Source organism: Cyclopterus lumpus, chromosome 13, assembly GCF_009769545.1.
Source record: "Cyclopterus lumpus isolate fCycLum1 chromosome 13, fCycLum1.pri, whole genome shotgun sequence".
NCBI lineage: Eukaryota > Metazoa > Chordata > Actinopteri > Perciformes > Cyclopteridae > Cyclopterus > Cyclopterus lumpus.
This window is the reverse complement of record NC_046978.1, coordinates 6,845,259-6,859,567: the sequence shown is the minus strand read 5'-3', so window position 1 is coordinate 6,859,567 and position 14,309 is coordinate 6,845,259. Positions and strand designations below refer to the sequence as shown.

The 14,309-nt window shown below is 38.9% G+C and overlaps 2 protein-coding genes across 2 annotated transcripts; one reads left to right on the top strand and one right to left on the bottom strand.

Moving 5' to 3' along the window:
• Positions 1-324: 324 nt before the first annotated feature.
• On the bottom strand, positions 325-5,034 carry hspa8b (heat shock protein family A (Hsp70) member 8b). Its single transcript, XM_034548763.1, is given in 10 exon segments — positions 325-712; positions 714-815; positions 891-1,123; positions 1,205-1,403; positions 1,486-1,688; positions 1,779-2,334; positions 2,519-2,671; positions 2,777-2,982; positions 3,078-3,287; positions 4,887-5,034. Coding segments are annotated over 9 exon segments (1,989 nt in total). The 5' UTR covers positions 3,283-3,287; positions 4,887-5,034; the 3' UTR covers positions 325-580.
• Positions 5,035-10,486: 5,452 nt separating this feature from the next.
• On the top strand, positions 10,487-14,203 carry LOC117741722 (zona pellucida-like domain-containing protein 1). The gene is made up of 10 exons (XM_034548935.1): positions 10,487-10,586; positions 10,672-10,898; positions 11,105-11,289; positions 11,376-11,448; positions 11,551-11,648; positions 11,734-11,814; positions 11,935-12,106; positions 12,229-12,328; positions 13,923-13,952; positions 14,067-14,203. Exons 1-10 carry the CDS (start codon positions 10,487-10,489, stop codon positions 14,201-14,203), a joined length of 1,203 nt encoding a protein of 400 aa, XP_034404826.1.
• Positions 14,204-14,309: the final 106 nt, after the last annotated feature.

Sequence of the window (14,309 nt, the reverse complement as noted above, 5' to 3'; positions counted from 1 at the left end):
GGTACATGATTAAAGGCTGAGAAGAACCAATACTCCTATGAACTTGCCAACTACTTCCTGTTAACCTGAATATTCATGAAGCAAAATAAATGAGAGAATGTAGTCTGTGAAGTGCACAATGTTGTAGTCAATCTTCTAACGTCTTGTCTTACAACGGTCAGAAACTGTTTGGGAAAGAATCAAATTGAGAACATTTCATGAGGTGAAAGTTCTTCACAGTACCTTTAACAATTTCTAAAAAAGTTAAAGTAGAGCAGATGGTGTATGATATATACTGTAACAAATAAAATGCTATGGTAGCTTTTAATATAAAAGAGGAGTCAGTTCAAAGTTGAAAAAAAAAAACCAAACATTTTATTTAGCCTGATTTTGCAAAGTATTTGAAACAAAAACACACCGTGGTAATACACATTACTGGATAAAACACAGCCGCTTGAAAAGACCGCCTACCAGAAAAGCCACAGTGGAAGTGTTGCCGTAAGCCTCATCAAAACAATCCTAGAGATAAGGGTTCTGGAGGAAACACTGGATAGTATGCATGTGTTCAACCATCACACCAACCTCATAAAAGGAAAGAAGCTCATGCAAGTTTGGGCGACTCTAGTTTAGTCAACCTCCTCAATGGTGGGGCCGGATGATCCTCCGCCTCCAGGAGCAGCACCAGCTCCGCTGAAGCCACCTGGCATCCCACCGGGCATTCCCCCTGGCATCCCACCGGGCATGCCACCTGCGTTTTGGTACAGCTTGGTCATGATGGGGTTACACACCTTCTCCAACTCTTTCTGTTGATGCTCAAACTCGTCTTTTTCTGCAGACTGAGAAAAGGGAAAAGTTAATATTTTAACACCAATGCAGACCAAGTCTACAACCACAAAACTTCCAATTCACACCTGGTTCCCATCCAGCCAGCTGATGATCTCTTTACACTTCTCCACAATCTTCTGCTGGTCTTCGTCGCTGATCTTGTCCTTCAGCTTCTCATCTTCCACAGTGGACTTCATATTGAAGGCGTAAGACTCAAGACCATTCTTGGCAGACACCTTCTCCCTCTGAACATCATCCTCAGCCTTGTACTTATCGGCTTCCTGGACCATACGCTCAATGTCCTCCTTGCTCAAGCGACCTGATGGATTATTAACAAAAAGCTGAATATCGTATGTCAAAAGTAACAATTAAGATACAGCGTTTAAGTTCTTCAGGTTACCTTTGTCGTTGGTGATTGTGATCTTGTTTTCCTTCCCGGTGCTCTTGTCAGCCGCAGACACATTCATGATGCCATTGGCATCAATATCAAAGGTCACCTCAATCTGAGGAACCCCTCGGGGTGCAGGGGGGATTCCAATCAACTCAAATTTCCCCAAAAGGTTGTTGTCTTTGGTCATGGCTCTTTCACCCTCAAACACCTACGGAGGTCAAGATCATATTTATTAGAAATGCAGTATTTTATCTATCATAGTGTTACTTAACTGTATATGGTAGTCATACCTGAATGAGCACACCGGGCTGGTTGTCTGAATAGGTGGTAAAAGTCTGAGTCTGCTTTGTGGGAATAGTGGTGTTCCGCTTTATGAGAACAGTCATGACTCCTCCAGCAGTCTCGATGCCCAGCGACAAGGGGGTCACATCCAGCAGCAGCAGATCCTGAACATTCTCCGATTTGTCACCCGACAGGATGGCTGCCTGGACAGCTGTAGAACAAATGGGTGATTTTGGTCTTTGTCAAGAATTTTGTTAGTATAAAAGTGGTTCTGCTATTTCGATGGACATGAAGGCGTTACCTGCACCATAGGCCACTGCTTCGTCAGGGTTAATGCTCTTATTGAGGTCCTTCCCGTTGAAAAAGTCCTGCAGCAGCTTCTGGATCTTGGGAATACGAGTTGAACCTCCCACCAAGACAATGTCGTGGATTTGAGCCTTGTCCATCTTGGCGTCACGGAGAGACTTTTCCACAGGGTCCAGGGTTCCTCGAAACAGGTCTGCGTTCAGCTCCTCAAACCGGGCCCTGGTAATCGAAGTGTAGAAATCGATGCCCTCGTACAGAGAATCAATTTCAATGCTGGCCTGAGTGCTGGATGACAATGTGCGCTTGGCCCTCTCGCATGCTGTGCGCAGACGACGCACCGCCCTCTTGTTGTCGCTGATGTCTTTTTTGTGCTTGCGTTTGAATTCAGAGAGGAAGTGGTTGACCATGCGGTTATCAAAATCTTCTCCACCCAAATGTGTGTCGCCTGCTGTGGACTTGACCTCAAAGATGCCATCTTCAATAGTCAAGATGGAGACATCAAATGTGCCACCGCCCAGGTCAAAGATGAGGACGTTCCTCTCAGCTCCCACCTAGAATTTAAAATCATTGGTATTCAAAGTTTGCGCATGTTACGTTCACAGTATTTAGAAATTCCTTTTGAGTGCACGCAGCAAACAACCCATTTGTTCAAAGAGTTTTAACTTTTAATTGTAATTGCTATTGGCACCTCATTATTTTTTTTTATAGAAAGCTCGAGCTAAATAAATAGTTTACCTTTTTGTCCAGGCCATAAGCAATAGCAGCAGCAGTCGGCTCATTGATTATACGAAGAACATTGAGCCCAGAAATGGTCCCTGCATCTTTGGTGGCCTGGCGCTGAGAGTCATTGAAGTAGGCAGGCACCGTCACTACTGCATTTGATACAGTCTGCAAAAAGAACATTGTTACAGGTTTAAAGCTGTTAATGGCACTTTCCTTTTTTTTAGTACTGCTGAGCTCTCCTAAGAGATTAATCTTGTACACAATGTATACCTTCCCAAGGTAGGCCTCGGCAATCTCCTTCATTTTAATTAGGACCATGGAAGAGATCTCCTCTGGGTAGAAGGTCTTGGTCTCGCCCTTGTACTCCACTTTTACTTTAGGGCGTGTTGCATCATCAATGACTGTAAATGGCCAGTATTTCATGTCTGACTGGACAACCGCATCATCAAACCGACGTCCAATGAGACGCTTTGCATCTAAAAGAATTTAAAAACAATGCAATAAATAACCAGAAACATCAAAGTTAACAAATCATACTTATTTAAAAAAAAAAAAAAAAACTAGTTTGTACCAAATACTGTGTTGTTGGGGTTCAGGGCAACCTGGTTCTTGGCTGCATCCCCAATCAGCCTCTCAGTGTCAGTGAAGGCAACATAACTGGGTGTGGTCCTGTTACCCTGGTCATTGGCAATGATCTCAACTTTGCCATGCTGAAACACTCCTACACAGGAGTAGGTAGTGCCCAGGTCAATGCCAACTGCTGGTCCCTTAGACATGGTTCCTGAAATGAAAATTGATCACACGATTATATATATATATATATATATATATATATATATATATATATATATATATATAGCACTACGAGGCACATTTTTTTTTAGTACGGTGTAATGAGGCTATTATCAGTCTTAACAGCTGAAACAGAAGTGGAAATAAAGTCTATGACGGTCCGCAGCACCTGTTTTCAAGCCTCACGTTTGACAGCATGCAAGGACTGCCTTTATTATGGCAACAATAGACAACAGGGAGGAGAGGGCCTTTTAATGCAGGTCTACTGGTGCCTGACAACCACACAAAAGTGCCATTAAGTTAAAATAGAAAAGTATTCACTCAGTATTTGAATGTAACTGTAGATGTTCTGCTGGTTATTTGTCCAATTTGAGTGGAGTCAACCTGGGCTGTCAGACATTGCTATTGCCTTTTTATTATATAATATTCATTGTTAATGTAAAAATATAGATAAAGTCAACTAGAGCAGTTTACTGAGTTACACAAAATCAAAGATGACTCAGCTATAACTTCTTGGAAAAGGTCCTGTTTTCGGTTGCCACAGCAGCAGACCATCAATATAATGTAATGTTAGCCTAATGTTGAGCCACATGGGAGGCCATTGCAACAACCTTATAGTGCATACTGTGTAGGGCCCTTGCAGATCAGTGTACATTACTGGGAGAAAATAAATGCAAATTAGAGCTGAAACTATTTGGATAACTGAGCATTCAAAACTATTTTCACCATCAGTTAAATGCTCCATTTTACAAAAATGTAGACAGATTTCCTGGCTTTCCCACAAATCATGTTTTATTGTTAATTTATCTTGTAAGATTGCTGGGTATTTTATTTGTGCTTTACTATAATTGTCCGATTTTATCAGCACTGTTTTAAATCATACAAAAGGCTCTTTTTTTTGCTGCATGGATATCGGCTTTGGGGGTTAAACTGGAGTATTATTTGAAAACAGTTGAAGCCCAAATGTGAAGAAAAAAAAGGTTATATATATATATATATATATCGTTAAAAAGCCATTTGGTTTTGTAGCACGGGGGTTATTATAATTAAAGAAAAAGATGTGAGCTTCAACCACCCGCAGCAAGCCCAGAAGGGACGGGCGTGTCCTCACAATGCCGGGAACTTTCTGGACGGTTCCTTTCGTTGCAACTTGCCCACGTTTTTCAAGGCGTTGCGTAACCTCTTCCGCAGATGACGTAGGTTAGCCATCTTCAACGCATGTTAGCAACTTCGCACTCGTGTTCCCGACCTCGTGGCCTACCACGTTGCTCGCTATATTTTCTATACTCTCGTAGATTAGAATTATTAATAATAAAATAGGCCAGCCTCAACGTGAACTATGGCATTACAAAGTTAACGTAACGCATAAGTTATAAAAAGTTGGTGTGAAATACCGCGACGATATGCAGTCTTATCTCAGCAAGGCCTAGTGAGGGCCGGTGTCATAAATTGCTAGCTAACGTTAGCTTAAATGTTTAGCGGTATAATCAACTCGACGCTAAATTGAGCAGCCCACAGATTTACAACTATTATAAAGTATACGACCAGTAATAGTTACCACAATACATTATTCATTCAGAATACGTACCTCTGTTAAACTCAGAACCGGTCGTGTATACGGTTAATCGTTGAAGTAGCTAGCTTAGCTGTTAACACTGCAGGCTGTGTGACTGTCGGTGTGCCGGGTCCACGCTTTCAGTGAGTGTGGGAGCTGCTGCGCCTGCTTCACTAGACTCTCCGGGTTTAGAACTCTCCAGAACAAGGGAGGAGCTATGGTGGCCAATCACGCTACGGGACAGTCTCCATAAATGGTCCAATCAAAAATACTGCTTGCTGATATCCTCAGCAGTTGCTACTACGATTGCGGGATAGATTACAATCACGTGTCGACAATGACGATCAGACACTGGCCGATTAGAGTGGTAGAGGAAGACATGTGATCCATGGCCAGTGGTGAAAGAAGTACTCGGATCTTTGATTTTTGTAAAATAATAAATACCACAGTTTAGAAATACAATTACGTTTCAAGTAAAAGTCCTGCATTCAAACTAAAGTAAAGTAAAAGTGGATAAGTATGGTCAAATCATCCCTGGATTATAATTAATAATATATGCCTAAACATCACTGCAGCTGGTAATATAGGGCTGCTTTTGAATTACTTGCAGCTGGGGAGCTTAATATATAATATCACATCATCATTTTTATATGATTTATATTCTGGATTACCTGAAAATACTTGTACACACAATTTACTACCAAAAGGGTAGAGTTGAATTATAAAGTAGCGGAAAATGGAAAAACTCAAGTAAAAATTGTAGTTCAGTACAGTAGCCTAGCCTATGTACTTAGTTACATTCCACCAGTGATAATGCTACATTACATAATACTCAATTAGAAGTAAAGTCCCTGCATTTACAATGCTACTTCAACTAAGTACAATTATACAAGTACTGTATACTCAAGTACAATTTTGAGGTACTTTAACTTACATTTTATATACTCTTCTACTTAACAAAAAGTCAGAGGGAAATGTACTGTTTACTTCACTACATTTATTTTAGAGCTATAGTCACTATAGTTACTTTTCAAATTTAGGTTTTATACAAAAAACATGATCAATTTATAAAATAGATTATTACAGATTACACTTCCAAAAGTATATGAAGTTGTTCACATTAGCTCTACTTTGACTTAATTTAGAGTACTTGTACTATGAGATATACTTCAAGGAACCTTAATTTTTGTGTTAATCTTGGCAGCCCCTGCGGACAAAAGTAATGTTGCTGAGTCCCTTTAGAAAATCTCTAATTTTGCGGCCCCTCAGCAGCATTGTGTCAGTGTTGGCTCCCAGCACAGGAGCACTGAGGCAAAGCTCTGCTCCTTACCGGAGGAGAGCTGTGGTGTGGTCCTCTGCTGCTGTAGTCCATCTGCTTCAAGGTTTAACATGTTGTGTGTTCACAGATGCACTTCTGCATACCTTGGTTGTAACAAGTGGCTCTTTGAGTTACTATTGCCTTTCTATGAGCTAAAACCAGTCTGGCCATTCTTCTCTGGCCATCTGCCATCAATCAGGCCTTTTCACCTAGAGAACTGCCACTCACTGAATATTTTCTCTTTTTCTTCTCTGTAAACCCGAGAGATGATTGTGCCTGAAAATTCCAGAAGATCAACAGTTTCTGAACTACCAAGACCAGCCCACCTGGCACCAACAACCACGCCATGTTCAAAGTCACTTACATCACTTTCTTACCCATTCTGACATTTTGATGCTAGGTTTTAACTTCAGTAGATCTACCAAATAAAAAACGTATAAAGGGTCTGTGTGTATGAGAGTATAATCAGTATATATAATAGTAATCCTACCGCATATATAGCCCCCTGATAGTGTTCATTCTGCTGTATTATGACCTCCAAAACTTTAGGTACTTAGACTTTTGAATGCATGTAAAGGAGTATTTCTTCCACCATGGAGAGTTCAAGTATAACTCTTTGCAATCAGTGCAAGTACAAGGAGACCAGATAATTTTAACCACACCTAGAAGTCTCTCCCTATGTATTGCAACACCAAATATTTATTTGGGAACCGATACTGAGATTATAGATTATATAATAGACAAAAAAACAGTAACTGGGTCACCGATCATCAAATTTTATACCTAACCCAGGTATTGGTTTCCCATTTACAGTGCAGTTCATGCAAGGATTGTGTCCTGACGTGACTTCTACAAAAGGGCTCCTCCTATGTTCCTGTTATAACTTGTTTTGATACTGCTCAGATGTTGCATGTGTTTGATAGTGTGACTCAGAGTACCACATTCACTTACAGTCAATAGCTGTTATTGAAAGGAAATCTATTGTATGGTTAGACTAAATAATACAAATTAAAATGTCAGATTTTATGAAAACATTGTCAATGTGGCCTTGTGTTATGTAAAGGCTGTTAATAAGCAGTATTTTTCACTGCAATGTTCCCCTACTGGATGTCCATTAAACTGCCTTTACTGTCAAAAGCCACAGAGACAAGACACTTGTTACATGTAAACATCCATAGCCTTTGTTCCCATTGAGAGTATGTTATTCACAAGTCCGTGAGTCCCATTTACAGACACATGAAACTGTGTCTGGCATTGTTGCAAAGTGTAAGGGATGCATGTTGATAAAGTTAAGCTCAGTAATTACCCAAACATTACACTGCGGGTCAAATGGGATGTATACTATGCTGATAATAAAGACTTATTGGAGTTTAACAATGATGACATAGACATCAATATGCCTCTTTTCTTTATGGTTGTATAGGAAAAAGAGCAAGTACACACATAACTTAGTTAGGTTATAATACCCTTTCACTTACAGTTATGTGAATCATTGTTAATACTGAAATATTGCTTATAGACCATTACAAAAAACCTTTTGAGTTCAAGCAATCCATGTAACCTATTTTATATTTGGCACTTTTCAGCTAGTTATAGTGGAATCCTTTAAAAAAACCACAAATACTGAATCTTTGAGTCCAATACTAATATCAGTATTGATATTGGAGTGTTAGAAAATGTGATTTTTAACACAAAGCCATAACATAAGCATGTATTGTTGATACAAATTCCTTATAAGAATAACCATTTTGGGAAACAAAATGGGGAAACAGCTACAACATTTGCCCTCATAAGCACACTAATTAAGCCTGCAGTAACTGACTAATTTACATTTGTTTATTTACACATCGAGCTGTTGCGGTTATAGCAACATTATCATTAATTTAGTGTCTTGTTTCGGGCATGTAAGTCCAATTTTCACTCTCTTTTGGCTCTTTTTTTGGTCTCCACCAACTCATGAGGGAGATATCTGTCTCTTTAGCGGCTAAGTGCTCCACGATGTTCACCAGCTAGTTGCCAACTGTGTCGGTCTGCTGCTCGGTGCTGAACTAGGTGTACAGTGGATACATTTTTTCTAAATGACCTCAAACATATCTTTGTCATTTCTGTACTACAATTTATTGTTACATATTGACCGACATAGACAAGCTGATACTGATACATCTTGTTTAAGCCAGGCTTTACCATTTATGCGTCACAGTAAAGCAAACAACACACACTCTTGGTTTACTTTATTCCCAGGCAACACAGGGTCAGCGCCATCCTTTCGTGTGTATCTTTTTTTCTAATTCAGGTATGGCGTGAGGATAAATCCATCCTCAAACAGTCAAAGTCATTGTTTTTCACATTCAACTTTAGTCATTAGTCATATTTTAGAATAAAAAAAAACAAAAAAACAGTTGTGTTATCGAAATTTAAACAAAGCTTCAGCAAACTCAATTTTATCTTCTTTCTTTAAAAATGAAAAATTTTTGTTTTTGCTTATGGCTCCTGACCTTAATCTACAACAGGCCTATACCAGGTTACTATAATTATTCCCCAAGCGTGGCCACATTTACTGCCTTGGGTCCAAGTTTTGAAATGTGCCCTCAGTAACACCAATGGCATGCCTTGCAGACAAATGCGTATTTAGACAACAAAGAGGATATCAAAACTGGCATTTGACATTGGATACATCTAAAGTAATGTCACAAACACTTTTTTCAGGCTGTATCGTCATGGTGTATTGTGGTGCTGTTCTTCAGGGACCTAAGTTACACAGTAGTCCCTTTCATGTTGTGATGCTTCACAAAAGACTTTGGATTTCTCTCAGATAGGTGTGTCTTTTATCCGCAGACTGTACAAAACAGCACCCACAATTTCTAGTTACAGTTTACAGCCTGAGGCCAGAACAAAAACTGATCCATTACAAAACCTGCTCTCGGAAGAACAATAATGAGACTTTTATCACATCACAAGATCTCTAAAGAGAACACTTGTGATCAGATCACTGATCCTGCTCTATCATAGTCCAAAGAATAATAAATCACTGTTTTTGTGTATACATTATGGTTACCTGTGCAACACTCACCCTGCTCATACCAAAGACAGCAATCAAGTGTTTTCTATTGCACAGCATCAATACAGTCCATTAACCTTGCATTGCCCTACTTATAAAGCTATATCTTATGCCAGAACAAACATGAGATGGTTGCTAATGCATTGCGGGAAGTTTAAAGCTGACTGCTGTAAATGTAGCAACAAGAGGAGAAAAGGTCAGAATCAGTCTGTCACCCTGCAGAGAAACATCCCTGTTCCAGTACAAAACACATGATAAAAGTAAACTATGGATTGCACCATTTTGTATTTTGTACACCCAAGAAACACATTATTAGTTTTAAATGCTATGACTTAACAGGGAATTCAGTCATATATCAAGGAAAAGCACACATTGTCTGTCTTTAAATAACATACTGTTTAAAAAAAAAAGTATCTCTGCTAATATCAGTATTGTTTCAAATGAACAAATAGCACATAAAATAGACTTGTATCACTGAAAGCATTGGTAAAACTACTGGTTACAAATTTAATTGGAGTTGATATTTTAAACTTAAAAAAAGAGCGTATTTGAGATTTAAAAACAACATACATGTAAAATATTTAGAAAAAAAGTAAATTGTGTCAAAAACCCAACTCATGTTACACTATTGTCTGAGCCTCCCTCACACGCCCCTGTGGGGGAGACAGTATAAATTGAGAGACTTGTCAGGTAGCTGAACGAAGACTTACAGGTGAGTCCCGGCAATATCTTTAACACCTCTTTTTGTTAGTTGTCTGTGTATTTATAATGCTTATAATTAATTATTTTTTTATGACATCAACAATGGAGTAAAAAGGCAGTTTTATTTACGGTAATGTTGTCTCTGAATTCATTTGGTTCTTTAAATCAAACTTGATATGAGATGTAATGCAAGGGTCTTTATGTATTCAATAATGGCAGATTATTTCAAATTGTCTTGATATGAAAAATGCAGGATATGTTATTGAGGAAGTACAGCTAGTATTTTGTATTATATTCATAATTGTGTCTTGAACATATTTTTTCGCAATTTCATGTTTACATTTTCAGATTTTTTGGCCCTAAAACTATATATAAATCATGATGTAGCATGTCTTTCTTTTGTCTTTCAAGTGATTACTTCTGAATGTTACATTTTTTTCCCTCATGTACAGGAAGGTGGATTGTTATGATTATTACAGTTTATTATCCTTTGAAAGGTAGTGACTGCCTTGGATATCATTGTCTCTCTTTTCTCACAGGTCCACTCACAGAACAATGAGACTGGTAATCCTTGTATGCCAGCTTTGCCTCATTCTGAGGATCGAGGCCCAGATACCAATGGCTTGCATTATTAGTCAAACAAACAGACCTCCAGGTTTGTGCCATTTTCCTTTGTATGCTCTGTAATTACTGTTATTTTCGCTCTTATATTTATATCCTTATTTTTTCATCCCTCCCAGAAAATTCGGACATAACTGTGGTCTGCGGCTCTGAGTATATGGACCTAAGCATCTACCTTTGCCCAATGTATCAAGCTCTTTACAATGAGTCTCAGATGGTCCTCAATAATCAGATAAACACACCAGAGTGTTATGGGTCTGCTGATTGGAGCGTGGACCCACCAGTTTTAAAATTCAGATTTCCCCTGAATGACAGTTCTGTCTCATCCTGCAATAATAACTTTAAGGTATTCCTCACAATAGCTTTAACAACCTTTTGTTAAAAAGTGTACATCAATGTACTTTATCCATAAGATGTGATGGGATATCTCATGCTATGACAGTTAAGAGTATTTTAGTGTCATGCAGTAAATTTCCGCTTTTCGTACATTTTGATTGAATCAGAAAATGTATTTAAAGTGATTTCAGTCAAATACGTTTGTTTTTTCAATAGATAAGCAACCAAATTGGGACTGGAGAGTTTTCTGACTTTTCAAGCATCCAGTTCGTCAACATCTCTGGCACTGTTACCTCTATAGACCCCTCTGTGGCCATGATCACCTATCGCTCGCAGATCTTGTACAAGTTCTCCTGCTTCTACCCAATGCAGTATCTCATGAACAACACTCAACTGGACGTGTGAGTGTCATGAATAACACTGCATGTGAAAAGATCTGAACTGAGCTACATTTTGATTCATTCAGGTTTCTTTTCATTTAATACAGATCAGGTGTGAATGTTGCCATACGAGACAACAATGGCAGCTTCATCAGCACACTGAGTATGGAGCTCTACCAAGTAGGACCTGCTCCACAGTAGCTTTTAAGAACTGGAGAATTCTGGAGTCTTTTAAAAAAAATAATTTATAACTTGATTTTATTCATACTTTTCTGTGAACAGGATGAGCTCTACCTACAGAAACTTGATATCCCACAAACAGGACTAAACCTGAAGACCAAGATTTATGTTGCAGTTAAGGCTACCAATCTAACTGACAGGTATTCAAGTCTTGACAGTTTAGAGTTAACCACAAGTCACATAAATAAGACATGACAATTAAAATCCACCGGTCTGTCCTCGCAGGTTCAACGTGCTGCTGGACAGATGTTACGCAACAACAAGTCCTTATCCCTTACGCAACACCTTTTATGACCTCTTTGTAGGGTGAGCCTCATATATACACAATCACAGTAAATAATACCTCCCACTCTTCCACTCAATTTCAGGCTAGCTCTTTGTGCTTTCACACGTGCAGTAACATCACCTTCTTCCTTTTCACCCAAGGTGTCAACGTGACGCTCAAACTAAGGTGGAGCTCAATGGGCAGTCCCAGGTGGCATACTTCTCCTTTGAGGCCTTCAGATTTGTGGAGCACAAAAATAAGACAGTTTCTACTTTCTTCCTGCACTGCGTCACCAGGCTCTGTGAGGTGGCCTCGTGTCGCCAATTACTGCCGGTGAGTAGAAGCAAAGAGATCCTTAAAGAGTCCTGATTTTGAAGAGGTCACAAATAGATGCTTAATATAATTAATTTATACTTCAAATTTTGTATTAATGTTTTTTTATTCATTTTGAACAGGACTGTGTAACAACCGGAAGGAGAACAAGAGAGGCACCAGATGTGTCTGCCAACGCTACAATCACCTCGTCTGTCATTGTTGTGGGGACAAAAAGCAGTGGTACGTCTTTAGGGGAAAATTCAACAAACAAAGATTACCCTTCCTAGCACAATAATAATGTACTTTGTGAATAAATATACAAATAGTTAAGTATATTACAATAACATGTACACATTCTTATTTGCTTGGTTAATTCAATCTGCTACCTTTATACATTGTAATAAACAGGATCTGTCTTTTAAGTAGATAAACTATATTATTAGAAAAATATGATATGTAAAGTCAGCAAGTCGTCCAAATTAAGCAACAAAATACATTGTCTGGCCATGCATGAAACACATACTGTAGAAGCGTTTTCTGATTTGACCTTGCACGGCAGCTGGGTGCTTTCATTTTTGTTACCAGCCACGCTTGTGTTGTTGCCAGTTACAAGCGTGGCTTATTTGTGTGAGAGACAACACATAGCTGCATCTTGTTTGTTCTTCACAAAAATGGCTCCTACAGAGCTGCCTCAATAGCATCAGTTAATCAGAACTGGAGTATTTCATCATTGAAAGAGGAGCAAAGAATGGCACTTAATCTAAAATAATTTTTCGCACTTCTGGCAATTGGCTTCGGATAAAAAAAATAATGTGATTGATAGATGGTTTATCCAATCACCTTTAAAGTGCCTGCCCTTATCCAAACAGTTTCCAATGACAGCTTCTTAGACGGTTATGTATAACAAACCAGCTGGTGAGTCGACAGGAGAATCTAATTCCTTTGTGCCTTCCAAAACCATTAAAAATCACGTTAGTTAGGTTTAGGGGAACAAAAATGCAAAAAAATAATAAAATAACCCACCTTGCTTCCTCCTTCACTCCCTTCAAAAATGTCTGTTTTGGACTCTTACTGAAACGACTGACACTGTTGTTTAGAGGACACACAACAGTAACAGGTCCAGTTAGTTAGATGAGAAAAAAATGATTTCTCAGATCTGTATGAAGCTAAAGCCAGTTACCAGTTAGCTTAGTTTAGCATAAAGACTGGAAAGGAAAAATTCAGATTTAAAATAAACCTTTAAACAGAGAAGATATGGCTAACATATTAATTATTGAGGCTTGCTCAAAAACCTGGAAACAACTAACAAAAAATCACAGGGAAAAGACTAGCTCCGCCAAAGAGGGATGGACGGGAAAAAAATAATTATCTAACACTAGGTTCGGCCTAGACAATGCTGAAACCTGGACTTATGACAAGGCGTGTGTGCAGGACGAAGGATCAGACACACTGGCACAGGACAAGGGGAGACAAAGACTATAAGTACACATGAGGGAAGTGGGGAAACAGGTGGACACAATCAGGAATCAGGGAAGACAATCAGACTGGTGACACAAGAGGAAGGGCACGGAACCTGAAACGAGAGGAGAGTTAATTTCCAAAATAAAACAGGAAGTCACAAAACAAACATGGAGACAGGACAAAAACCCAACTTGACATACAGGTGTGACAGCATACACACATTAAAGTGGCGTCAATTTCAACTCTGGTTATCAGCAAGAGTGCAAATAAACGTATTCCTTAAAATGTAAAAATGTAATCAGTTAATTTGATCTATAATAACAAAAAGTAAATTCTGTCTTTTATTGACGATATTCTTGGATACATTTTTCAGGAGAAGCTCAAACTTTCTCTGCTTCTTACGGTAAGAATCTTGGTTGGTCACTACTTGCTGAGTCAGTATTAACAACATCAATTAATATACATATGAAGGATAATAATATGTGATATAATCATGCCTTCTTCTCTGCTCACACAGGCTTGTTATCTGAGGGCAGTTACAGCGGCCCCGTTGTGGCTGTTATTGTCTGCATCGTCATCTTAGCTATTCTCCTTGTCTCCATGGCTGCATACTTTGTCTTGTATGTCAGAAGAAGAAAACCAATCATCCAGTAACATACTCTGACTGAGAGCGCACTCCCTTCACCTATCTCCCAAACTGATAGTTCAGTATATCATCATCTAAAAAGCATGGCCATTATTGTAGCTGCAAAGATAGTAA